The sequence below is a fragment of the Pelodiscus sinensis genome, chromosome 10 (assembly GCF_049634645.1).
Source record: "Pelodiscus sinensis isolate JC-2024 chromosome 10, ASM4963464v1, whole genome shotgun sequence".
Taxonomy (NCBI): domain Eukaryota; kingdom Metazoa; phylum Chordata; order Testudines; family Trionychidae; genus Pelodiscus; species Pelodiscus sinensis.
This window is the reverse complement of record NC_134720.1, coordinates 8,046,356-8,074,225: the sequence shown is the minus strand read 5'-3', so window position 1 is coordinate 8,074,225 and position 27,870 is coordinate 8,046,356. Positions and strand designations below refer to the sequence as shown.

The window sequence follows — 27,870 nt, the reverse complement described above, 5'->3', positions numbered from 1 at the left end:
CTCAGAGGGCGCCCCGAAGGCGGGCAGAGCCTGGGGACGCAGCGGGCGAGGGGCTATCAATGGGAAGGGGGGGGCTTTGCAGGGCTGAGTGGCAGCAGCTGCAGGCTGGGGATCACGTGTGCGAGCTGTCGGGGGGGGGGGGGGCACAGTAACCGGGGCTGCCAGGGTAGGGGCGGGCGCTACCGGGGGCCCGCTCCCCCCAGCTGTGCGCGCCGCCGGCCGGCTGGGAGCGCAGCGCAGCGCAGGGGAGCGGAGCGGGCGGGCCGCGCGGTGCCGTCCATGGCGTGGCCCTGCATCAGCCGCGTGTGCTGCCTGGCCCGCTTCTGGGGCCAGCTGGACAAGTCCGACCTGTCGGTGCCGCTCACCATCCACAGCTACTCGGACATCGAGGATCCCGAGGAGGGGGCGAGCCCGGCGGGGGGCGGCCCCCGGCGGGGCGCGGCGGCGGGGGGCCGCCCCCGGGCAAGCGGCCAGCTGCCGGCCGGGCCGCCCCCCTCGCAGGACAGCCTGCCCGTCAAGCGGGCGTGGAAGGGCGGCAGCCAGACGCGGGGCCCGGCGGCCCCCTGCAGCCCGCCCTTCGCCGCGGAGACCCAGTACCGGCGGGACTTCCGCGCCTGGCCGCTGCCCAAGCGGGACGCGCCCCCCGGGCCGGCCCGCGCCGTCTACGTCCTGCCCGCCGGGGAGCGGGAGCAGCGGCCCGGCGCTGCCAGCACCACCTGCTACCGGTAAGCGGGGCGCCCGGGGCCGGGGTCTGGGGCAGGTCGGGACCCGCAGTCGCTGCCTGGTTCTGGAGGCTCAGGGCGGGGTTAAGTCATTTCCTCTCGGCTCGTCCCGCCAGGCTAGGCCGGCCCCAGCGGCGCTGGACCGGGGCGCAGCAGCCTCTGGCGTGGAGCCGTTTCCATCAGACAGTTGGGTTCAATGGCTCCAGCATCCCTGGCGGGCCCTGTGCTTTCCCCAGGGCTACCGGGCGCTGTCCTGAAGCAGGGCGGGGGGGAGCGCTCTCCTGTGCAGCGCTGCCAGGCTGATACTGTGCGAGCTGCATTTTGGCTTTTGCCAAAGAGTAACAGGAGTAAAGCAAGCGCTGGTGTAAACACGCCCGTGATGCCCGCTACCATTGCACTAGCATAAGTGCTGTTCTGTAAAATACAGTAGGGCATGCGGGCATAACCAGGACTCAGCACAAATCAACACAATGTGTACCCTTAACTACATTAGGGTTAAGACGTCAACAAATGCTGGAATTGTTTAACCCCTTGGGTGAATTTGGGGGCCATGGGCTATTGATTCTGTGAAAAAGGTCTCTCGCAGTAATATGTAAGACGTTTATACCAGAAAAATTCATCACTTTTACATTAAGTCACAAACCACCTTTATTTACATTAAGTGATTTTATTTTGTTTTCCTTTTGTCTTTTCTGGATTATTATACACATTGCTTACTGGAACAAGAGATGAGACTGGCTACTTCTGAGTTCTGTTCTACTCTGGGCTTCTTCCCTGCATGTTTATTGACCCTTAAAAATAATGTAGCTATTAAGTAATGTATCAGGTTCATTAGAATAGCTGCTGTTTCATGGTCTCTAATAATCACACAAGTGGTAGTTTTAAACATGTCTTTTAGGTATATTGATAGAGCAGTTCATGTTACTGTAACGGGTAACAGGTATTTATATATTTTCATTATGTATTATTTACCCACCAATCACATAACTTTGTTACAACTGATGAGAGAAATATTAAGGATGTTATTGGTTAATCGTGTAAACGACTACACATCAAGCCTGGGTTTATTGGTTAATCCTAATGACTACATGCGCACACTCCCCATGCTGTGTCAAAGGCAGAAAGGGAGGAGAGAAAGCCGGAGCAGCTGCCCACAGGCACCCATCTCCAGCCCCTCCTCCTGCCCTCCGCTGCCTCCTACAGAGGCAGCAGTGCATGGGGCAGGTGGGAGCCCATGCTCAGGGAGCCAGCTTAGAAGTCAGTTCCCTGTGAGCGCCAGCTCCTGCCTCTGATAGGCTGCAGTGCCGAGGATGGGCGGGGGGGAAGCAGGCAGGAGATGGTACACATGGGAAGCCCGCTTTCAAGCTGGCTCTCTGCACATATCCACTCCCATGAGCTGTCTGCCCCCTACCCTGCCCTACTGCCTCCTACAGAGGCAGCAGTGTGGGTGGGGGGCAGGCGGGAGCCAGTATGCATGGGAGGCTGGTTTTTAAACCCCCTTTCTGTGCATGCCAGGTTCTGAAGAGCTGCCTAGCTGTCCCGTCCCCCCCGCCTCCCACAGAGGCAGCAGTGGCAGGGGGGAGAGAAAGGTGGGAGTCAGTACTTAAAAGTTGGCTCCCCACAAGCACTGGCTCCTGCCACCCCCACCCCCATGCATGTAAATGTGAAACTGCTAAAAAATCCAGCTGTTATGTGTTTACACAAATAAATGTTAGTTAATGTCCCTAACAAATATACTGTGACATACCATTTAAACCAAGATATTTGAATCCCTTGGAGTGATTACAGTTCAGCATGTGCATTTAAATTGGTTACCTTAGCTCTCCATGCTATGGAATGGTATCACAATATACATGTGGATATAAAGAAATTGTCTTTAAAAACAATAACTGTGCAGCAGTTGACCTTAATCATGCAGCTTTCCTCACTTGTTAAAAGCAGCAATAGTCTAGTACGTAAAATAGAAAGACCCTGCAAAATGGCAATTGTTAATAGAGAAAGGCAATCTGAAACAGAACAAGTGCTTTAAACCAGCAAACAGCATAGTCAATGCCAATCAATTAGAAACTCACCCATCATCAGTTTGTTTTTCAAATATCTGCCTGGTAATTCCGTCTGACCCCAAACCCCAGGGCATATTAAGCACTCATGGCAATTGCAGATTGTGCACTGTATTTTCAGTTGTCAATGCATTTGTACCTTTCAGACCATCCTTGCATCTGACTGCTTAATTCTTGTGTAGGATCCTCAAATAACATCCGCCAAAGGCAGAAAAGCTTATACATGTTGGCTGTGTCTAGACTGCATCCCTTTTCTGTAAAAGGGATGCAAATTAGACACATCGCAATTGCAAATGAAGCGGGGATTTAAATCCTCCCCGCTTCATTTGCATAAAAATGGCTGTCGCTTTCTTCCGGCTCGGAGCTTTGCTGTAAAAAAGCGCCAGTCTAGATGCGGATCTTTCAGAAAATAAAGCCTTTTCCGAAATATCCCTTATTCCTTAAGAAAAGGCTTTATTTTCCGAAAGATCCGCATCTAGACTGGTGCTTTTTTCCGGCAAAGCTCCGAGCCGGAAAAAGGCGGCAGCCATTTTTATGCAAATGAAGCGAAGGGGATTTAAATCCTCGCTTCATTTGCAATTGCGATGTGTCTAATTTGCATCCCTTTTACGGAAAAGGGATGCAGTCTAGACACAGCCGTTCAGACTAAGTAGGTAGTATGGATGTAAAATCATATTTAATTGGTTAACCAGTTAAATCGTGTTTAACCAATTAAAGTGGGGGTGGAGGAGTGGGCTGGAGAACTCCTGCCTGTAGCATGATGTGGGGGGCAGAGGGGCTAGAACTAGTAAGTCTCACCCATTAAGGCTGAAGCTAACCAGTTAACCAACCATTCACATCCTATTGCGGGCAGCGCGGCTGAGCTTTCCTCCTCCGGAGCTTGGGCAAAGCATCTGGCTTGCTTGGCAGCTGAGCTCTGGTTCTTATTCCCCTTGGCTTCCCCTTCCTGCTTCGTGTGGGTGGGACTGGGTGAGTCTGGTCCTGCCCACCAAGGGGTCTTAGAGAGGCTTTCCTCTTCTGGGTCAGAGGGAGGCCACGCTGCTGACACCACATTCCTTTTTAGTTGTTTGAGGGCAGCTTGATGACCTTACAACTGCTTTCCCTCTGTTGTCTTCAGGGGAAGTCTGGCAAGCCCCATTCCCCACTCCTGGCCTTCCTTCAGATGGGCAGGGTGTCTCCTGCATTTTCTTCTTTTAGGGAGGAGAATAATATCAGGCTTACTCCATCCCAGTCGATAGGGTTAGTTTTCATGGCCTGCTCCTCCATGCTGCTATAATGGATCCAGCCCTTTGCTGACAGCTCTTTCTTCACTGCCTGTTGTAAGCTCTGCTTAGGGAAGTCGGACTAGATCAAATATAGGTGATCAAAACCAGTTCAGTTACACTCAGCCTCAGCCTCCAGTAGATTGGTCCTTTATACAGGGGGGTTTGATAGCAGCCTTCAACTTCCCGAAGGGGGGTTCCAAAGAGGAAGGAGAGAGACTGTTCTCAGTAGTGACAGATGGCAGAACAAGGAGCAATGGTCTCAAGTTACAGTGGGGGAGGTCTAGGTTGGATATTAGGAAAAACTATTTCACTGGGAGGGTGGTGAAGCACTGGAATGGGTTACCTAGGGCATTGGTGGAATCTCCATCCCTAGAGTTTTTTTCAGTCTCGGCTTGACAAAGCCCTGGCTGGGATAATTGAGTTGGGATTGGTCCTGCTTTGGGCAGGGGGCTGGACTCGATGACCTCCTGAGGTCTCTTCCAGCCCTAGGATTATATATAAACAAGGTGAATTGTGGGGAGTAGTTCATGTTCAATAGAAAACATGAAAAACACACACACACTGCATACCATGTGAACATCAAGACCGAGAAAAGCAAGATTATCATAATGGGGGGAAATTGCAGCCTGATCCAGCAAGACATAAGCATATGAACAGCCTCATTATATTCAATGTTTAAAGTTAGCTTTACTTGCTTAAGTCCTCTAGAAGGTGGAGCCATTAATACAGAAACACTTGTTTGCTATTAAAGATGCAAGCTTTCAGGTGCTCTGTAGCAAGGTTAGAATTATAGACTCATAGGACTGGAAGGGATCTGGAAAGGTCACCAAGTGCTACCCATGGCAGGACCAACCACCATCTAGATCAGTGGTTTTGAAACTGCGGGTTGTGATCCTACAGTCACGAGTAGTTGTGATCCTACAGAACCTGCATGGAATAGGGAGGGCAGGGCTATTATCGAAGGATGTCAACGTGTAGACACATACATGATTACACAATAAGCCTGGGCACTACCCCCTTGCGACATCTGTATCAGAAGCAGCCGGGGGGGAGGGGGAGGGGAAGTGGGAGCTGGCGCCACGAGGACTGGCTTAAAAGCTGGCTCTCCACAAGCATTGGATCGGCCTGCCCCCCCCCCCCCACGCTCGAGCTGCTGCTTCTGATAGGCAGCAGCGCAGAGGGTGAGGGGGGCAGGTGGAAGCTGATCTGCGTGGGCTTTCAAGCAGGTTCCCTGTGTGTTGCTGGCTCCATGAACTTGCCTGCCCCCCCTTGCTGCCTCCCACAGAGCGGGTGGGGAAGCAGGCAGGAGCAGGTACAGTGGGGAGCCGGCTTACAAGCTGGTTCCCCTAGCACCAGCTCCACAGTGCTGCCTGCTCTCCTTCCCTCACGCTGTTGCCTCTGTCAGAGGTGGCAGCGCAGGGAGCGGGCAGGGAAGGCTGCCGCAAAGCACCTTCTATCTGCAGTGGTCCCATTTCCCTGTGGACAGAGGCTGCTCTGGCACCCCATGGAGCAGCCTCTGTCTGCAGCAGGACTGGGCAGCAATACTAAAATTGCTCTCCTTGCAAAAAGAGGAAAACAAAAATAGACCTCACGCAGTTTTCACAGCATCAATTTGTAAACATTCAGGCAGTGTACACAGTAGAGGATTAACATGCACACATTGGCTTTTGTCTAAAAACAGATGTGTAATTATGACTATCTAACAACGCGGTATAAGTGGGGGATTATATTTGATAAATCCAGTGATGTCCTACATTTTTGAGCAAATGTTAGAACCTGCCTGTGTATTTCACAGATAAAGCCTGTTTATTATTTCAAAAGCATATGGTGAAACCTTGCAGACTGTTTACTAAAAGTGAATTGGTCTGCAGCCGCTTCCCAGGGTGACTTTGCTGTGTCAGCTAGAGTTAAAATTTCCTTTGCATGGCCATTAAACACACTCCTTACAAAAACACAAAGGGACAATGAGCTATGCAGCAGGTATATAAGTTGGCAGGTTCTCATCCTGGAAAATCTTTCAATGAAATGCATTTTTTGGATGTGTTAAGGAGTTTTCATTTGGCGTCGTAGCTGTCATGTCTTCCTTACTTGGTTTTCAGATCATTCTGAGTCCAACACACAACACTGTATTTCCACAGCTCCAAATCTCTGTTTGTCTTATGCCCTGAGTCCTGCTACTCCTTTTGCCAGCAGGCCAGGTTAAGTGAAATGGGGCTTGCCAGGTAAGAAAGGGGACAGCTTAGTCTTGGGGACAGCTGTCTTCCAAAACTGGCCAGGACACACTGAAACTAGCTACTAATATCACCACTTCTTTGTGGTGTACAAAGGGGCCTACTTCCTTGTATCATTAATGGCCCATCTTGCCTTTATAGTCTAAAGGTGCAGCATGGAACAGACCTGACAGCATAGTCCAGGGGTGGCCAAAAAAAACTGCAGCTCCCGACAGAACCGCTCAGGTCAGCCGCTCTCACGGCCGGGCCACTGTGAGCCGCATGCGTGCTCATGGCCTGTGCCGTTCTGCTCACCATCCCTAGCGCACTGCATCAAATCCTGTACATGCAGGCCAGGTCGCACGCAGCGTCCCACCTTGCATGTGCTAGCAGCCGGCTGCTGAGTGCAGGCAGTGGTGGCTGCAGCTCCGGGGTAAGGCATCAGGTTAGTGGGGGAGGGGGATTGGGTTAGCGCAGGGAGGGGAGGTGTCTGGCTCTGGGGAAGGGGAGGGGAGAGGGGTTAGGTGGGTGGTGTGCATGGTGTTCTGGCAGCTCAGTGAGCCAGAGCCTGGAGAGAGATGTGTGGCTGTAGCGGTGGCAGCTCCCGGACCTGAGAGTTAGGTGGGGGAGGGTGTGTGTGTGCCTGGCTCTAGTTTGGGGGAGGGGAGGGGAAGGGAAGGAGATTGGGTTCAGGGGGTGGGGCGTGTGCACGGCATCCCAGCCAGCACGTCTCAAGGCCAGATGCTCAGCGCATGCACCCCAGCTCCTGGAGGGAGATGTGTGTGGCTGTAGTAGCGGCTCTGCCTCCAGACCCGAGAATTAGGTTGGGGGGGAGGGGGATTGGAATAGAGGGCGGGGCAGTGCCTGGCTCTGGGGGGGAGGGATTGGGTTAGGGGTGTGCGTGCCTGGCTCCGGGGAAGGGGAGGGAAATTGGGTTAGAGCAGGGGAGGTGCCTGGGGGAGGGGAGGGAAAGAGCAGCCAGCATGCTTCCTGAGACCCGGGATCCCCAGGTACTGGCCCCAACTGTCTCTGTCCCCTCCTCCTGGCCAGACCCCCCCACCCCCGAGTACCCTGCCCCAGTACCCACTAGCACCCCTGCCTCCACCAGCACAGTTGGGGCCACATTAGTGAGGCTTAGGGGCCTTTGAAACAATTGTTTTTTGTGTTTCACTTGTGGTTTTCTGTGGTTCAGTGACCTCTGACTCAAATCAGGTTCCCCGCCCCTCTCATAAATAAAGACAACGCTGAAACCTTTTATGTTTGACATAACATTTTATTTAAAAATGAAGCCTGGCCAACAAGCCCCCATCTGGCCACAGCATCATAACACTCCTGCACCATCCCCCACCACCCCTGGACCCCAAACCTGAGCCTATCATACACTGGAACCCCTTGTCCTGAGCCTCTCTCATCCCCAGACTCCTGCAGCCCCACATCCTCAGTCTTCCCACAACACCCCTGCACCATCCACACACTGCAAATCTGTGTCCCAGCCTCCCTGCCCTGAGCCCCGTATGCACCCCAGACCAAACTCCTACTCCCTCATAGCCACAAGCCTGTGGCTTGCTCAGCTCCCAACCCTCCACCTGACCCCAACACTCTCCAGCCTGGAGCCCCCTCCCTGAGCCAGCATCCCCTTCTCTACTTCATCCTGCACCCAAATTCCCTCCCAGAGCTTGCACCTCTCACCCTTTCCCAGTGCTTTTTTTGTAAGCCACAATAGTGGTAGAGATAGCGTGAAGACCCTGGGAAAAGTTGTTAACCCCAAAAACAAACAAAAAAGCCGTGCCCTGGGACCTCTGGGACTGGATGGCATTCATCCAAGGGTTCTAAAAGAACTCAAAAGAACTCAACCCGCGGGCACCGTGTTGGGGACCACGGCACTAGAGAGTGTCTACTAGGCATTAGCAAGATAGGGTCCAGGTCTCAGGCTGTGCTTATTTTATCCAGTAGGTGGCAGTAGAAAACACTACCAATTCACTGGGACATTTCTATTCAGATTTAAAATTAACGTTCAGCCTTGTGTAACTACTGCAGTTTCTGTTTACATCATATTCTCTACTCCCTCTCCGCTAGCCCATCTTAATGTCCTATCAGTTACCACAGTGAGGTTCATCTGCCCCAGAACAGAAGGATTCTATTTGAGGTTTCTTTCCCAGATGTAGGCTTGTTAGCTAATGATTTAGGGGCCATCCTGTTTTTACAGCCTAACTAAAGCAGGACAAAAATTTTCAAATTAATAATAATAATAAAAAAAAACAGGTGGGGAAGATGCTTCAAAAAGTATTTGCAAACTGTCCTCCCTTTTTTCTAACCAGCTGGAATGCTACCCATAGAGGAGGCAACCCTACTTCCCGAGAGCTGAGTATGGAATGTATGTTTCCAGTTTGACTTATTTTTTTTCTATGTAACAGACTAGAGGCCACAGAGAGTAAAATTCAACTGTAACACTGCAGTGGCTGAGCCAGCAGACTTCTGCTCTCAATCAAACTTTGCTTGTGGAAGGCCTGCTGTAGATTTACATTCATTCATACTAGATCGGGTAGTTTTACCATGCAATAGCTCAGATAAATTGGATGCACCTATGGGACAAGTGCAGGCTTGGCAGAATTTTTTGTTCTTGTTTTGATGGATAATATCCTTGCTTATTTTTAAACATTTTTTATCTGTATTTATTTACATTTTAACAATTGTGCAATATTATGGGTTTTAAGAATTTTTTTCAGATTTTTATCCAGTCTAGATGTTTACAGTAATGGCAAATTATGAAGATGTCAGTAACTATTCAATAACAGTAGATGTTGATTGAAAAATGTAAAGCTTTACAGCTTTAACTTTATGGCTTAAACTCTTTGAAGCAACGTCTACAGTTGTTAAATATTTGGCACCCTCATAATTACATAATGACCATTAAAATACAAACAGTCCACATTACATATCAAAATATACAAGGTAAATATCCTCAAACACTAATAAGTTCTCAAGCAGCATTTTTTCCACTTTGTGTATTTGTAAATTTTTATCTATAGAAATATTTTATTTGGTTTATACAGTGAAACCTACATTTACTGACATTTTACCACTAAAAATCTAATCTTTCCAAGATTAGACAAGGATTACTCTTTTGTGATACAGTGAACCCAATTATTTTGCAATACAGTGGAACTAATTTATCTTTGTCACTACACAACTTCCATTTCCTGTTAGCTGACTGGTATAACAGGTGGACTGCACAGTGGGTAGACATGGATGGAGAAGAACAGATAGGCAAGCAGTGTGAATTAACTTTTATTTACTTAGCACTGAAACAAAAAGATTCAGATCTAAAGAGCAGGAGTGAAAACTTCTCTGCAATTCTTCTGCTATTTGTTTCACATTCACCCGCAAGCAAACCTATATATGTTGTGTTGTGTTAATTATAGACTAGAATAGAATAGACATGGTGCTTTCCTAGCACCTGTCTTGTCCTGTGCCATACCGCAGTGGAATATTTCCAATCACTAATGGACTGCTCACATGTGTTTCACACAGCTGGGCCTGGCAGTAGGTGAGCAGTCAGAGTACTGCACATGTGCATACATTGTGTGGTTTCAAACAAGGCATTGCCCTTTTGAAATCTAACCAGATGCAAAACATACACTGTGAAGGTGCTGCACCTGCTCATTCTACAACCATGGAAACAAACTACACACATACACTGCTATCAATTGTACAAGTAAACTGAGAAAATCTAGAAACAATGTTTGTACCTTGTCTTCAGTTCTTCTACCCAGTGTCAGTCGATGGTTAATTGTCTTTTAACCTTCATCAACTGACAGGACAGTAATTGCTAGCACATGTTTACCCCTAGGCTGTACGGCTAGTAAGAAACCTGTAACCTGGCAGCTCAAAGGCAGACAGACTTTACTGTAAAAGACAGCCAGGGTTGTTAGCAGATTTTCCCAATACTCTGGGGTATGCTCATTTATTAGGGTTACTCCTATGGGGTGGGGGGAGGTTAACAATTCTATCAGTGTGCTTACTTGTGCTGTCATATTCTCCCTGCAGGAACTAGGTTCCTCAGGATGGGGTTCTTACCACTTCAGCAACACACAGACATTCTCACCCACTAACAGAGCACGTCTGAGAGGACTGGGTACTCAGCAGTCACAAGCTGACCCCTCATATGTCCCTGGATTCAGCAGGCTGGGTTAACAGCAATGCCACACTGCACCCTCATGAGCCTTTGGACTCAGTGGGCTGGATTAAACAGCACTTTCAGATGCCATTCTCATAAACTCCCAGGTTCAGCACTTCCCTATCCCCACTTTCACACCACAGTCATTCACTGGTAAACCACACGATGAGCAGACCCCACAGGGATCTTTGGGCACTACAAGGATCTTGGATACAAGAAGCGTTGTTACAGAGCCAATGGGGAAGCCAAAACAACACCCCTTGAGGAAGAGTGAGAGAAAGGGAGAGAGAAGCAACCAGCTTAACAATGAAAGTGATTTATTTCTGAGTAGTGAAAACAGTTACAATATTAAATCTAAATTGAAACTGATTACAAATGTTATAACAGTTACATAGGGCAGGGGCAGGAGGCTATGCTTAGAGAGGTAGTTGGGGGAGAAGAGCGAGAAAGAGAGAGAGCGCTCACCACTCCGTGGAGCTTGCACTGATCGGGGTTCCCAGGTGGTGATGGGAGCTGGGGATCCAGAGGGCAGGAGACAAGCAAAGCAGAGCCCCCAGCACGATCAGACAGGAGATGAAGAAGTCTCACCTGGATTTAAACTGCAGCAGTTCCAGTATCAGAACAGTTTTTCTTGGGGCAAGGAAAGGAGTTTTTATAGGGACAGGACAATAGTTCAAAGAGAAACAGAGGCGAGACAACAGAGACTGATCACACCTGGTTATGGGTGATGTTCCTTGAACTGAGCTCACAATGCAACTGGGCAGTTTCAGTAATTTGGATGTCAATAGGATCCTTACTAGAATTGGTCTGATAATGACTAATTTGGGTGTGAGCAGGCCTGGGTTCTTTAGCATCTGGAGCAGAGATTTCCCATCAGGCAATGCTTCTCTGCTTTCGGTGTCCCATAGTTCACTGCGGTTCCTGCCTTGAAAGAGCTGGTCTCCATTCTGTATGCTAATGAGATGTCCCTCTGTTCTCTCTTCCCTGGCCTTTTCATTGCTTTGTCTGATTCTAGCAGAGGCCTATGGGAAGGGGTGGGGGATGGTTATCCATGAATGTCACTCCCTGGCTCCCCAAGAGCACAGGGCTGGTAGGTAACAAGGTGGGAGGGAAGGAATTTTTAGATTAGCCACTGATTGGGACTGCGTCACCTTAAAGCCAAGTGGGCCTGTAAGAATCGGATTCATTCAGATCTCATGAAGGCCCTTCCCATCAATGTGAGCAAAGAACAGTCTGAAAATCCTGGCTCTCAATACAGAGGAAAATCCCTCTGGAGTCAGAGCGGTGTCACAGCAATAGAAAAGCACTGCGCGTGGCGTAGCTATTCTGGTTTTGCTCGCTTTTCTGACTTGATGAAGACAGAACCTTGCCCAGATACGATCACGTTTTTTTGCTCCTTAGACATTGGTGCCCAGACTGAGCATCACGTTATTTGGTTTCCAGCCAAACTGAGGATACTCCAAAGCCCTGCTGCTTCAAGGAGGCCAAATCAGAGGATTTATTATAAAGTAACGAGACAAACTCAGTCCTGGAAAGAGGAGTCTCAGATGCTTATTCAAAGCGGGGAATACCCTCTTCTCTTCCAGAAGGCAATGGCATACGGCCATCCTTAGGATGCATAGGTTAAGAATCAATGCAGCTGATCCTTAAGGCAAGCCAGCGTGATGTGAAATGGTTCAAGGACTCGGATACTACTGTGACATGATTAATGGTTAAGTACGGTCCTGTTGGTACTTTGCCCAGTGTGTCCTATGTCCTCCCCGCTGGCTGCAAAGCTGTACAGGGCTTGAATTCAGCCAACCATGCACAAATAGTTAAGATTCACGAGGGAAAGTTCTGTTTTGTTGTTGCCATATTTGGCTAATAACATTTGTTTATAATATGTACTTAAGCCTTCTATAGGGGGATCTCTCCAGAGATAGCTAAGCACCAGATACAGACCAGCAATAATGTAGCTAGAGAATCAGCCAGCCAATATATAGTCTGATATCCTTGAAATAGCTACCCCCAGGACAATCAAAAATAAGAACAGCCATACTGGGTCAGACCAAAGTCCGTCTAGCCCAGTATCCTGTCGGCTGACAATGCCAGGTGCCCCAGAGGGAGTGACTAGAACAAAGAATCATCAAGCAAATCCCTCTCCCGTCACCTATTCCCAGCCTCTGACACAGGTTAGGGACACCATTCCTACCCATCCTGGCTAATAGCCATTGATGGACCTAACTGCCATGAATTTATCTAGTTCTTTCTTGAACCCTGGTAAGCATTGGTCTTCACAGCCTCCTCTGGCGAGGAGTTTCACAGGCTGACCATGTGCTGTGTGAAGAAAAACTTCCTTTTGTTTGTTTTAAACTACCTATTAATTTCATTTGGTGACCCCTAGTTCTTATGTTATGGGAACAAGTGAATAACTTTTCTTTATTCATTTTTTCCACACCAGTCATGATTTTATGGACCTCTGTCATATCCCCCCCCTTAGTCTCCTCTTTTCTAAACTGAAAAGTCCAAGTCTTTTTAGTCTATCTTCATATGGGACCCATTCCAAACCCCTAATAATTTTTGTTGCCCTTTTGTGAACCTTTTCCAATGCCAATATATCTTTTTTGAGATGAGGCGACCACATCTGTATGCAGTATTCCATATAAATCCATGGGCGTACCATGGATTTATAGAGGCAATAAGATGTTCTCGGTCTCATTCTCTTTCCCCTTTTTAATGATTCCTAACATTCTGTTTGCTTTTTGATGCCGCTGCACACTGAGTGGATGTTTTCAGAGAACTGTCTTGTTTGGCAATTGGTGGGAAGGCTGTGGAAAAAGGATCGAGTGGGTAATAGGTGCTAAAATAAGCCAGTCCTCAAGACCAGAACGTTTAAAATAAATTCAAATGCAGTGTACACTAACCCCGGGCACCTGACCCTGGTTTGAGCCCAAGCCTTATTTCCGTCCACACACAAATCTGTCTGACTCAGTATCTGAGTGCTAAGATCCTGCTAAAACAAAAGGAAAAATATGTAGCACTTTAAAGACTAACAAAATTGTTTATTAGGTGATGAGCTTTCGTAGGCTAGACCCACTTCTTCAGATCATATTCTGAAAGAGAATTGGCATGACCATATATAACAAAGGAATACAATGAAGAAAGTGAACACATTATAAACTAACAAATCAGATTTTAGAATGGAAGGTAGGAAGGAGGAAATAGCTTATTGTAAGTCAATAAGTGGCTAAGCTGGAGTTACTAGGACTATCAATAGGTGGGGAAGCTGTCTTTGTAATGTGTAAGGTAATTAGCATCTTTATTAAGGCCCATTAGTAAGGTGTCACATTTAGGCATGAATGCAAGTTCTGAAGTTTCTCTCTGTAATCTGGTGTTAAAGTCTCTTTGAAGTAAGATGCGTGTTGTCAGGTCTTCAAGGGAATGCCCAGGTAGATTAAAATGTAGATTTGTGGGCATTGATTCTTTGGCAAAGTAACTGAGCAGTCTGTCCAATATACATTGCAGAGGGACATTGCTGGCACATGATGGCATAAATCACATTGCTGGACGAACAGGAATATGAGTCCTTGATCGTATAACTGACACGGTTAGGTCCAGTGATGGTGTCACCAGAGTAGATATGTGGACAAAGTTGGCAACGGGGTTTGTTGCAAGGGAAAGTTCCAGGGTTAGTATTGATTGTGTGCCCTGTTGTTGTTGTAAGTATCTTCTTGTGGTTAGGTGGTTGTCTATAGAAGAGTATAGGCCTGTCACCCAGGGCCTCTCGGAGTGTAGTATCCTGTTCCAGTATAGGTTGTAGGTTATTGATAATGCATTGGAGGGGTTTAAGTTGGGGGCTATAGTTGATGACAAGTGGTGTTTTATTGTTGGTTTTCTTGGGCCTATCTTGAAGTAGATGATTTCTGGGTATTCATCTGGCCCTTTCAGTTTGTTTCTTTATTTCCCCCAGTGGGTGATTGAGTTTTACGAATGCTTGGTAGAGATCTTGAAGTTTTTGGTCTCTGTCAGTGGGATTGGAGCAGATGCGGTTGTATCTAAGAGCTTGACTATAGACGATGGATTGTATGGTGTGTCCTGGGTGGAAGCTGGAGGCTTGTAGGTAAGTGTAGCAGTCAGTGGTTTTTCTGTAGAGAGTGGTATTGATTTTGCCATCACTGATTTGTACTGTGGTGTCCAGGAAATGGATCTCTTGTTCTGAATGGTCCAGGCTGAGATTGATGGTAGGGTACAGGTTGTTAAAATCTCTGTGGAATGCGTCCAGTGTTTCTTGACCATGGGTCCAGACCATAAAGATGTCGTCGATGTAGAGTAAGTAAAGGAGGGGTAATAGGGGACGGGATTTGAGGAAACATTGTTCTAAGTCAGCCATAAAGATGTTAGCGTACTGTGGGGCCATGTGGGTACCCATGGCTGTGCTGCCTATTTGGAGGTATAAGATCCTGCTAGAGAGTGTGGGTCAGAGCTCGAGTCCCATTGTGACTTGGGTTCGAGTCCCATCCTTTTGCAGTGTGGACGCAGTTCAAGCCACAGACCCAAGTCAGAAGGGCTGTGTGAAGCAGAATGAATGCATTAGCATGGCAGTGACACTGAGTCCAGCAATAGTCAGCTTAGGTTTACAAGGCAGTGTGAACACTCAAGTCTGGGCTTGGAAACACTTAAGCCTGTATTCCACAGGCCTCGGTTTGCCGCCTTATACCTCAGGATCCACAGCTGAATGAGACCCACCATGGTCTGGAACAGATTTAAGAATAATTTGCCCAATTAACCACCAGGCAATGAAACATAGGACAGCAAAGTACTGAAATAACCTGCACCCAATGGATTAGAGCATGGGGAAACTAGGAAAACAGGTTCTGTCTAGATTTAGAAGTCTAGTATAAATCAGGCAGTGTATACTGTAATCACGTGCCTACCGGCTCAATAGACACATTCTAAAACACCCCTGTCTGGACAAAGCTTTAGCAACTCTCTTTCTATCAGGATTTTAAACAGCTCTTTGCAACCAATATAAAAAGGAGGAAAGTCATGTTTAAAAAAAGAGTTGGCTGGTTATGATCAAATCTAGGCTCCCTGCTACAGGACAGCCTGTTCTCCAAGCCAGTATGGATTAAGACTCTGACCTGTAGCCTTTACCACAGTAGCAGTTAGCACAGTTTTTTGCTTAAGACAGTTGTAATTGATTTTGATACAATAAATGGGCCTAGAGAGTTACAGGTATTAACCTGTAAAATGATGAGGTCAAAAATGATGAGATCTAAAATAGCTGTTACCACTCAAGAAAGAGATCTTGGAATCCTAGTGGATAGTTTCCTGAAAACATCTGTTGAATATGCAGTGGCAGTCTAAAAAGCTAACAGAATATTGAAAATCATTAGGAAAAGAATAGATAAGACAAAATACCATATTGCCTCTGTATAAAGTCATTGTATTCCCACATCTTGAATACTGAATGCAGATATGGTCGCCCCATCTAAAAAAGCTATATTGGATTTGGAAAAGGTACAAAAAGGGCACCAGAAATGATTCAGGGTAAGGAACAGCTTCCATATGAGGAGAGATTAACAAGACTGGGACTTTTCAGGTTGGCAAAGAAATGACTAAAGGGTGGGAGGATATGTTAGAAGGCTAGAAAATCATGAATGGTGTGGAAACAGAGAATAAGGAAATGTTAGTGAAGGAATGAATAACATAACACAAGAAGTTCACCTAATTAAATATGCAGAAGATTTAAAACAAAATAGATGACGGGATGGATCATGATTGCCTCTTCTGTTTTGTTTTGTTCTGAAGCATCTGGCAAGGCATTGGTCTGACTCAGTATGGCCACTCTGATGTTTTTATATAGAGCTGAAATGTACCTGCCCCTGCTGTAAACCATTAGATCCCACTCCCTTTCCAGAGCTGAGGTAGAGTCCAGGAGTCCTAATGGGGTCGGCCTGTCTCTCTCTCCACAGAGTTAGTAACAAAGTAAGAATATTAAAATTTTAACGCTAACCCATGTCCCTTAAGTGACTTGCCACAAGATGTCAGAATATGTTAGTGTCAGAGCTGAGTGGGTCTAACATTTATTTCATTTTCTTTCTTTTAGATAGGAATTAGATACAGTGCTCCTGCCAACTAACTGCTAAGTTGTCTGCCAAAAAAAAAAGTAGTTTCCCAGTGCCCCTGGATAGAGATGGTGTGTGTGTGGGGGGGGGGGGGGGGGGGAGGGGAGGGTGTTCTCCCCCATTTGGTGCTTGGCTTGTACTGAGCATGCTCAGTAACATTGCCAATGCCTCTGTCTTCAGTCTGTCTCGCCTCACACTTTCGCTCTTCCCATCACGGCATGCACAGGTCACTCTCCCCACCAAAATCTGAAATAGTGCCTCTGGTATAGACCTGCTGGCCTGCAAAGACACTAGAAAAGCTGTGGCAAACTTTGGAAATGTATTGGCACAGGGCAAGGGGTGCTGTCCTGACAAGTCCATCATCACATTTTTTTTTATTTTGCCAATCAGGCTTAATTTCTGACACACCAATTTTTGGTCCACTGATTTCCATCTTCACACTCCTTTGTTTTCCAGGCATGATCTCAGCACAGTCCGCGAGTTACATTAGGAACCCTTTTGTTTGGACTAGTTCGGTCGGTCTCCTTTTTCGTACCTTTTCCCATTATCTGTCATTGCTATGCAGTGTCCCAATCACCTTGTTGAGGGGTGCGCTCCCCTTGAGCGGGATCCCATGGTCAAACCCTCCCCCACACCGGCCCACTTATCAGTGTCCATACAGCCCAATGGCCGGAGTCCAAGTCTCTGTTCCCCTTTACCAGGGTGTATTTAGCCTGACTGCCAGTCCCAAATAGTGGTCCACTCTATAGGGATAAATATGGCCCTGAGGCCTAGTTCTTGTAGCACTCCCCTCTATCGGGGTAACTTCCTAGTCCACAGGCCCAAGGGGAACTGCCTCTGCCCAGGAGCACTGCAGAGGTGGGTAGGGGGACCCAGGCCCCCCCACTGCCCTGGGTCACAGCCCAGGGCCCTGTCGGCAGTGGCTCCATCCACTGCTTGCTCAGTGGGGTCTCCCCCTGTAATTCCCCACCCTGGGCTACTTCCGACCGCCCCACGTGTCTCCCCGTCGCTGTACCTCCAGATGGCCCCTTGCCCGGGGCTGTTGCTGCGGCGGCTGCTGCTGCGTTGGGTCAGGCTGCGTCTGCGCCTCTGGCTCTGGAGCGCTCTCAGCAGGTCCCTCCCCTTCTGCAGTCCGCCCAGTGAGCCTCCTCAGGGCCTTTTATACTCGAGCTCGCCTGTGAGCATGCCCGGCAGAGCCGTGGGGGAGGGGCTCTTTCAGCCATCTGGGCCCAGCCCACAGTGTGTTCTACAGCGAGGGGCCGAGGCACCCCAACACACCCCTGTAAACAGCTTTTCCACAGTTGGCCGGCCAGCTAGCTCCCATTACTAGAGCAGGAAACATGCAGCAGACTCCCTTAATCCTACCCAAGTAAGCAAACAAGGAGACACATTTGGCTACTTCTGCAGCCTCCAGAATGGCCTAATTGGGAATCCTATTTAACCGTGTGACAAAGGAGCACCATGTGGAGGGCTAAGTTACTGGATAAGCCAGACACTGTACAAGCCACTTCTGACCATGGCTGAATACTACAAGCAAGGTAGGGTGACCTCTGCGCCCATCTTACCAAACACAGCCATGCTAAAGTAGCCTCTTCTTTCCTCTCCTTCTGTCTTAATGAGCCAGGCTTTCCAACCTGTCTCAGTCACAGGAAGCATCAGCCAGCTGATAGCCCATAATGGGGCAAAGAGGTGGCCCAGCTCTGACACATCTATATGCAGAACACTGCACACTGTAGCCATGAAAGGTAAAATTCAGATAAATGTTAAAAAAATAATTCACTAAAAGCAAGTAAAATGCCATGGAGCTGAGGTGTAGGAGGAGGATGCCGGGACAGAAAAGACAACGACAATGTTTCATCTACGAGGAAATCAGCAAGCGGCTCTCAAAGGGAGTACAGGCTGCCCCCAACTTGCAACGCGATCAGCTCCGGGGATAGCATCACAAGTTGGGGGCATCTTAACTCGAGCCCACATTTATGATAGGCATCGTACGTCATCGTAAATGTGGGGCCGGCGACATAAGGTGGGGGATTCTGGCCCCTTCCACACTTACGGAAAAGGTCGTAAGTGTGGGGGGTCGTAAATCGGGCTGTCATAAAGTGGAGACCTCATGTTTGCAAGCAACAGCAAGTAGGTGCCGGATGAAACTAGTGCTAGTCCATTTAGGATGTTCCACACCCTTCATTGGAGCATCAGTTGCCTGTGGAATGCAGCACGCAGAGCTGGCTTGAGAGTTTCCTTTTATTAGGTGTTGGAGCAACTGTGCTGGAAATTATAAGCAGGGTAAACATACGGCAAGTATGAGAAATCAGGGCAAAGTGGAGGCCTATCTAAAACAAAGCCCTAATATGGGAACATCTGGTCACCCCAATGCTAAGCAAGCAGTTCCCAAACTTGCCTTTTGTATTTATTTGCATGGCTGCTGTCTGTACACTGCATTGATTCAGTACACCGGGTCCCTCTGTTTTTACTCACTCGTTCCAGGCAGGAGTATCGCCCGTGGACTGGAGCCAAACCCTCGAAGCCCATAAAGACAAAGCAAGGCTTCATTATTCCTGAAGATCATTTTGTGCAAGAGACTAGCTACAGGGCGGATTTTAAGGTAACTCTAATTTTTTCTACAAACCCTGAAGGCCTTTTGAAGAGAAACCCAAAGAAAATTCCATACCCCTTACATATTCCCAGGGTGGTGTGTTTGGAAACCTAGCCATGAATTGAACAAATGCTCTTCCTGCTTTGCAAACGAGCCACCTCTTGTTTTCAAAAAGGCCTGGCAGAGAGTCGTCTTCACTTTTAATTCAATGATAAGGTCAAGGTTTTAAACTACATGGAAGTCAGCAAGTTCAAAATTATGGTTCCCACAGCAATCTTGACTTGGACATCATCTATTCTTGGTCTGTAGTATTGTCTTACTGTGTATAGTCAATGTAATACTCTCTTTGTCTGTGCAGTATCATCAAATTATGCTGACGTGGATGTTATCTGTGTTATCTGCTAATATTAGGGGTTGTTGTTAGGGGAACATCTAATTTTGAATTGCCTGATTGATGCATTTGAAGTCTCCAGGCAAACATTAACTGTGTGCACATTAACTGTGTTTGGAGATAGGCAGGAGAGTGGACACTGAGTCCACCATCACAAATAACTGAAGAACTGGACATCTTTGGACAGAGAGAGATGCCAGTCTCCAGCAATATCAAGAGATCAGTTCTAAGGAGGAAATGAAGCTGCAGAGAATCTGAGACCCTAGACGTGTTCGGATTTGCTGGACTCTTTCACCCTGTGGATGTATTGTGCAATGTAACAAGCCTAAGCTTTCTTGCTGACAAAGCAAAACCAAAGGATGCTGAGAAACTACTCGCAAGCATTCGCTGTTAAGGACGTTCCCTAAGTCTGTCCTCACACGTGCAAGGCTCACTTGTGAGCAATGCCTCACTCTGCAGCCTTCTGCAGTGCTACAGAATGTACAGACCAACTCCAGAGTCAACCGCAGGCTGCGCTGTCAACCCTGAACAGCAGTTGGATCTGGCTTACTGGGCAATACAGTCTCAACCCTGCTGCAAGGCAAACCCATTCGCCAGCATCCCCTCCCCTCTTGCTCCGAAGGGTGTGGGAAGGTTCCCCCCAGTCTCTGTGGTGCAGCAAAATGAGAAGGAGCTTTGATGCAGATGGATTAAAATGGTGCCTTTTAAGGCTGGACTTCCTCCCATTTCACAGATGGCAGAAGATGAAGTGACTTTTCCCCTGTTCACGGAAAAGCTTCCTCCCCCATGACTTGAGCAGAGAGAAGCCTCACCAATTAAAACTAGAATTAAAAGCCAAGGAGCTTTGGGGGAAAAAATCCAAACTTAAAACTCTGTTCTGTGTGTTACTTCTATAGGGTGCCCAGGTCCATCCATCCCCGTCGCAGTCACATGCTACCGGTGTCAGCCCTAAACTTGAGACGCGGGCCGGCATGTAGAGAAATCGGACCCTGCCACAGATGTGGCCTTGCTGCAGGGCTTCTGTCTCTGCCTGCTCTTCTGCCGAGTCCGCTGGCACCGTGGCATCGGAGCGCCTTAAAAACCCAGTGCAGCTGTCTCTCCTTTGCCACCCTTCAGGAAAGGGTTGTCCGGGAAGCCGGGGGAGAAATGGCTGGTGAATCCCACTCTGGCCACAGACTTGCTCTCCAGCCTTGAGTAAATGTGAACACGGGCGGTTTGCAAAGATAACTTTCCAGCTGGGAGCCCAGTGTAAGCTGCTACCGCGGGGGCTCTCTGGGGGGGTGACTTCACCTTTCTTCTCCATGGGATGTTAACAAGAAAGCCAAGGGGGCAATTGAAATGTGAGCACTTAACCATTTGACTGCTGGTTATTTAAAAGGAACATGCAGCTCATGTGCTTTTCTCGTGGCAAACTGCCCTTTCCCAGCTGAATGGGCCCCCAGCTCGCCCCCGACTGCCCCAGCAGAGCAGTTCTGTGTTTGCACTGCAGAATTCCGTAGCACACTGAAAATGACAAATGTAGGAACAGCATAAAATTGAATATAATACCAAGTGTGCACAGGGGACACTGCACCGCCTGCATTATTCATTTTCATATTTAATTGAAGAGCCGCCTCCAGCCCTTTAACAGCCTACTTGAAGCTGCTGCTGAATCTCCAGTTTGTTGTGCTGGCGTCTGCAGAATCATGGGCATTTCAGCAGAATTGAGGTTAAATTGGACCTGAAGTACCAGGAGCCTGGATGGCAGGATCTGACAGAACAGCAGGCAGATGGTGCCATCGCAGCAATGTCGTCACAAGGGGCTGTGCTATCAATGCCTACGGTGGAGAAGAAAAGAAAGCGTTGGAGCTGAGCAGCCCAGATTGGCGATGGTCCCTAGCGAGAGCGAACAGTGTAGAAGCTGAGCTTTTCAAATCCACCTGGAGGAGCTGAACTTCGTGTTCCCACTAATTAGCTCATTCCATATTCTGATTCTCGCTGAATTAAACCATGGTGCTTTGCTGAGAACCAGACTGAAGCTGAAACAATTCATTAACTCCCAATACATTTAGTGGGAAATTAAGCATCTGAATCCCAGAGGCAACTTGAAAATATCTCCACCAAGACGGTAAAATAAAGTTGTATCCACTTCAGTCCTGCTCTCAGCAAAGCACTGAGTGTTTTAAGAAGCAGAATGTTTTTGGAAGGGAGAGGGAACGTCTGGGACGTGGCACCAGCAGCAGCACTCAGAGATAAAACAAGTGGAAGTGAAATCCACAAAGAACTCTCCAAACAAGGATCAGAAGAGTTTGATTTGTTTGAGGCTTTCGCAGACAGAATTAAAACTCAGGGAGTGTTTGAATATTAAACTTTGTTTTGTGTGATCCCCACCAGCTAATATTAGAAGAGTTGGTGTTTGTTCTCTTGGAAAGCGAAAACAAAAGGTCATGAAGTTGCTGAACTGGAGAATTCTGGACCTTCTGGAAGAAGAGGCAAGAGATGGACAGGCATAGTGGGATTGTAGAGGGGAAAAGACTTGTTAGTTGGAGTCTCCCTGCTGGCAAGCACAGCTTACAATGTACTTAGACAGATGTCTGTCTTAGGGATGTAAGCGACAAGGTTTATCAGGTAATTGAGTCACTACTTAACTCATTGCTCCCCCTCTTGCTGGTCTGATACAGAATCGGCTTAAAACCAGTTCCCCCAGCACCGTCGGGAAATGGCTCAAGCAGTCCCAGCTCCCTGACTGAAATGTAGCAGGAGTACATCTCAAAGGCAGAGGGCAGCCAAGATAGTGAGCACCCTACCTTCCCCTTAATCGCGTACTCAATGGAAATTCAACTACTCAATTAGCTGATTAATCGAAATTTAACATCCCTAGTCTGGCCGGTGGTTGTGTCAAGCGGAGTGCCCCAAAGGTCCGTGTTGGGGCAGGTTTTGTTCAACATCTTTATTAATGACCTGGATGAGGGGATGGATTGCACCCTCAGCAAGTTTGTGAATGACAACTAAGCTACGGGGAGAGGTAGATACACTGGAGGGCGGTGATAGGGTCCAGAGTGACCTAGACAAATTGGAGGCTTGGGCCGAAGAAATCTGATGAGGTTCGACAAGAGCAGAGTCCTGCACTTGGGATGGAAGAATCCCAAGCACTGTTACAGGCTGGGGACCAACTGGCTGCATAGCAGTTCTGCAGAAAAGGACCTGGGGATAACAATGGATGAGAAGCTGGATATGAGTCAGTGTGCCCTTGTAGCCAAGAAGGCTAATGGCATATTAGGGTGCATTAGTAGGAGCATTGCCAGCAGATCCAGAGAAGTGATTATTCCCCTTTATTCGGCTCTGATGAGGCCACATCTGGAGTATTGTGTCCAGTTCGGGGCCCCCCACTACAGAAAGGATGTGGATGCATTGGAGAGGGTCTAGCAGAGGGCAACCAAAATGATTGGGGGGCTGGAGTGCATGACCTATGAGGAGATGCTGAGCGAGTTGGGTCTTTTTAGTCTGCAGAAGTGAAGAGTGAGGCGGGATTTCCTGAAGGGAGGTTCCAAAGAGGCTGGAGAGAGGCTGTTCTCAGTGGTGACAGATGGCAGAACAAGGAGTCTCATGTTGCAGTGGGGAAGGTCTAGGTTGGATATTAGGAAAAACTATTTCCCTAGGATGAAGAAGTACTGGGATGGGCTCCCTAGGGAGGTGATGGAATCTCCATCCCTAGAGGTTTTTAAGTGCCGGCTTGACAAAGCCCTGGATGATTGAGTTAGGGCTGGACTTGGTGACTCCTGAGGTCTCTTCCAAGCCTGGGATTCTGTCATTCTAGGCTGTCCTTATGGTACTCTGTGTGTGGTGAGGGAGGGAGAGCCAGAATGGGGGGAGGGTTCTTTGTGTGGGGGCTGTGCTCAGGGCTGTGGGTACAGGAGCAGGGCAAGGAGGCACAGAAACTGGAGGGTGCTGCAGCACCCCCACATTTTACGTGAGTTCCCAGCTGCCTATGGTTCTGCCACTGGCCAGTGTCCTCACTGCTGCCAACCTTGGCTCTCAGCCCTGTCCACTCCCCCGCCCCTCCCAGCCTGCTCCTGGGTGGAGCAGGTAAGCAACAGCTGGCTGCAGTCGGTAGGGGCTCCGGAGATGAGGATGGCCCTTGAAATACACAGCACACAGATGGCTAAGGGCCCCACTAAGTTTGAGACTCCTGGTGCTGACCAAAACGTTGCAGTGAAACAAAAGAACTTGCAGTGTTTTCATTTGACCTGTGGGATGCTGGGAAAGACCAGTTACCGACCCAAAGCCTCCCCTTCCAGCCCTTCCTCCAGTTCTTGAACTGATGCAAAGATAAAATCCAAATCCCAAATGCATAGGGAGAAACCACCATGGGTGCAGCATATGGAAGCTCCCCTGGCTCAGCCTGGGGAGTTTCCATATGCTGCACCCATGGTGGTTTCTCCCTATGCATTTGGAACGGCTCTGCCTCTCCGTGCAGCTACAGATGCTATTCTGTCTCACCCAGCAAGGGAAAGAGCCTGATGATGAGGAAAGCAGCAGGTTGGCATGAAGAGTGGAGACACAGTTTGAAGTCACTTGTGTTCACTTGGCCATAGAAGACCTTTTAAAAACCTTCCAGCCTTTTTCTTTTGCCCAGGCCCGATGTTGCGACACATTTGTGATTCAGTTAGCGCAAGAGCAGCCATAGCGAGTCAGACTTCAGTGTGTCTACTTCAGTGAAAGGTGCCAGATGCTTCCGAAAAAACTAACAGAACAGGGCAATTATTTAGCGATTCATCCCATCCAGCCAGTCTCTGCTTGTCAGAGGCTTAGGGACACCCAAAAATAGGGTTGTGACTCTCAGTATCTTGGCTGACAGTCACTGTTAATCCTCCGTGAACTTGTTGGCTTCTTTTTGTAACCCATTTGTGCTTTTGACTTTCACAACATCCCCTGCGATGAGTTTCATACGCTGTGTTGCAATAACCCATGTAGAGGATTTATCGAGGGTTTCCTAGTGGTTGGGTTTCACAGTAGCTTGCTGTGTGAGATTATTCTGTTCACCAGCCTTTAAGACTCCTCCCCAAAGAAATGAAGGGAAAATAGATCAATAGCTTGTTTCCCTTTTTCCATGCCCTGGTCTTACAGCCACGCTCCCCTTCCTCTCCAGCAGCACTGTTAGTCATTCGGACCAAGCAAAACTTACCCAGTAACGTTTGAGGCCAGCTATGTCCTGAGTCCTGGGCAGCTGCCAAGGGCACAAAGAAAGGCCATTCCATTTGCATTCAGATAGCCTCTCGCTATGCAGTAAGAGCGACTCTTGACTCTCCTGGGCTAGACGTGCTCCACGTGGGATGAACTCTTGGCTCCACTTGCTGTGAAGTCATCTCTGCTTCTCAGTCTCTCCTGAAGAGCAGGGTCTTACCCGAGTGATTGAGGTATTATACCCGGCATGGACACCATTTGGTGGAGTTAACTTTTTTCCTGAATACTGCTTACGCGTGCCCAGGTTGTGAGACGTTCCCTTGCTGCATGTCTAACGCACTCAGCTCAGGCACTCATAACGCAAGGTGTTTTGTTGGTGTCCTCCAAGCAGTTCAGACGTCACCGTGCAGACCTCTCCTCTAGTGTCTGATGTTAATCAACGAGCCTGTATCTGTCCTTATGTTTGTGTGAAACAAACACCAGCAAGGGTCTGTGACAGGGGCCACAGTTCACTCTGTGCACATTGGCAGGTTGTCAATGGTTTCCTAGCCAGCAAAAATTGCTCCGACATGCTGGGCTTGCTATTGTAGACAGAGCCTCAAGTCTTAGCTACTCTGTAATGGTTAATCATGTTGAAGGACCCAGCTAAAATAAAGCAGCCCATGGAGCTCTGATTGAACTGTTGGGGTTATGATGCCCCATAGTGCCCTGGAACTGTGCTATGAAAATGGTGCAGTCTCATCTGTCGGGGAACACATGGCATAGTCCTCCAAGGTGTTTCGTTTCATGCAAAGAGTAGCTATTTGGTTCAAGAACAACTGGAACCCACGTGCTTACTGTGCCCAGAGGTAGCACTAATGCTTATTCTTTTCCCCCTCAGATCCCAGAAGCGAAGACCAAGTTTTCTCCCAACCCTTCCGCCGTTTTCCAGGCTCCCTCTCGTATCCTCAATGTTTGAACTTGGATCCGGTTCGCATCCAGGCAGCTTAAATATGGGTTTAATGTAAAAATGCCGTGCTATGCAACTTTGATACAGGGTGTTGAGATCAGACACACAATATCATCAGAAGCAGCTATAATGGTTAATGGTATATACATAATCTCAGTGAGCACACAAATCACAAAGCACGAGCTTTGGAACTGGTGAAGCAGATTGCAAGGGCTGACCTAGTTTTTGTAGAAACAAGCTCATTGCTATGCCAGCTGGTATCGCATTAGGAGATTGATTTTGGGCAGCAAAGCCCCTTATGCTTAGCTGCATTGGTGGGAAAAATCACAAATGGAAGTTATAACTAAAACCCAACCCAGTGCTATTTAACAGGCGTGGCTCCAGTAGGCCAGTGAAAGACCCAAGCTGACTTGTGCACTTTGTATTTTTAGTTTGAAATAAAAAAGCAAGCACCTCACACACCCAGTGAAACACTGTACCAATCAGTGTAACGGCTGTGGCTGACACCGGTTTCAGTGTTTTTAGACCTTTGCTGGTTCTTTAAAAAAACCAAAACATCACTGGGGCTTCATGACTGAAAATTGAACGGTTCCAAGCTGGAAAGCCACCTGGAAGGGAGATTGGATTTCTAAAAAAGAGTAGGGGCATGAAGAGAGAATAGGAACTATCCTGACAGACAGTGTCTCCACTACGCTCTGGACTGAAAGCGCTCATTAGGTCAGCTCATAACTACTGTGGATGGTACGGACCAGACTCTACAAATTATATTCATAAACATGTTAATTGCCATGCTTAAGATATATGTATATAGTGTATATGGATTTTCCATTATGGAATCTGTGGATTCTTTAATAAAAGGATATATTTAGACTTTTATTAAATGTTAACTCTTTGCATATGCAAGATGGAAAATATATTGCCTTGAAACTCCTGAATTATTGCCTGTACACTGGTAATGCTAGTGCTAAAAATAAGAGATGAATGTTATAGTCAATTTAAAAAAAAAAGTAGAATGTAATTCATACCTTAATTTTTAAAGATGGACCATTTCACATTTAATTATTCTAAAGATTACCTTTTTTAATATGACTGATGTGGATTTACTTAGATAAGAACTTTAAGCTTATCACAGTCTGAGTGCTAGGAAATGGTTTATAAAAACAGACTGACAGGTTTATGCAATATAAATAACCTATTTTAAATTTAATATTTTTCTTAAAATGTCATATGGAAAGATGTTATAGTTTGTTGTTAGAAACGTGTCTATTAGACGGAAAGGAAATGTTAACCTCAGACAGGAACAGTAATCAGTTATTTATTCATCTGTAATGAAACAGACTGATAAAATGAGAAGTTAAAGACATTTTCTCTTAACCTTTCCCCAGCTCAAGTCAAAGGCTGGTTTAATGATCCTTTGGACTACACAATCACACTCATGTTGCCAATCATCTCTGTAAGAGCGATTCTTGAATTGGGGGCTGGGGACTGTATTTGAAATTTATCAAGAAGACACATTGCATTATGCAGGGATTTCATAGCACTGCCTCCATTGCATTATGCAGGGATTTCATAGCACTGCCTCCATTAAAGCTAGTACCATTGACCCACTAAAACTCAACTGTAAGTAAAGATAATATGCCCACTGATGTGGTTTCTTTGGGATGGGAGATAAATCTGAAAGTTCAGGAAATTGTATGTTAGGACTTACTGCTAGATGAATCTGCAGTGTCTAACATTAGTACTTGCAAAATATCTATATACACACACACTGATTATTTATTTATTGGTGAGAATTTTTTTCTGAAAATTGACAAATATTCTGAACTGCACTAAATGTTTGCATGTTACGTTTCTAAAGAAAAATGTAGTGTCTGCTTGATTAATCTGTAAAGTTTTTAACAGTTCAATTTCAACAGTTCACTCAATTTCACTCTTCTATTTTACTATTAGAAAAAAAAACAATGCCTACTCAGTTTCTTTTCTTAACTTACTATATTTCTAAAAAAATCAGTTGTAAACAAACTGGTGATATATGAAGCTTGTATTTTATCAAATGGACTGAAAGTTAATTTAATAAAATGTATTTTGGCTACTGGTTCTTTCTCTAATCTTAATTTTGATGTAAAATATAGTATTGTACCTCTACTACCTTCAACAGAAAGGTGATAACTCTCTCGCTGTAGATGTGTATGTACTTCCACACACACTGATCCAGAAGTCACTCACTAGGTTG

General features: G+C 47.2%; 1 protein-coding gene across 2 annotated transcripts; it reads left to right on the top strand.

Moving 5' to 3' along the window:
• Positions 1 to 152: 152 nt before the first annotated feature.
• Positions 153 to 27,600, top strand: MAP6D1 (MAP6 domain containing 1). Of its 2 annotated transcripts, XM_075937474.1 has the most exons (3): positions 153 to 725; positions 19,026 to 19,143; positions 25,569 to 27,600. In XM_075937474.1, the coding sequence occupies exons 1-3, from the start codon at positions 280 to 282 to the stop codon at positions 25,644 to 25,646; spliced, it is 642 nt and encodes a 213-aa protein (XP_075793589.1). In that variant the 5' UTR covers positions 153 to 279; the 3' UTR covers positions 25,647 to 27,600. The 2 variants fall into 2 exon arrangements, with proteins under 2 accessions (XP_075793589.1, XP_075793590.1); XM_075937475.1 differs by lacking the exon at positions 19,026 to 19,143.
• Positions 27,601 to 27,870: the final 270 nt, after the last annotated feature.

Coding starts and splice junctions, on each gene's coding strand:
- MAP6D1 (XM_075937474.1), top strand. CDS start 280: ATGGCGTGGCCCTGCATCAGCCGCGTGTGCTGCCTGGCCCGCTTCTGG. Junction 726..19,025: donor GCCAGCACCACCTGCTACCG/GTAAGCGGGGCG, acceptor CACTCGTTCCAG/GCAGGAGTATCGCCCGTGGA. Junction 19,144..25,568: donor GCTACAGGGCGGATTTTAAG/GTAACTCTAATT, acceptor TTTCCCCCTCAG/ATCCCAGAAGCGAAGACCAA.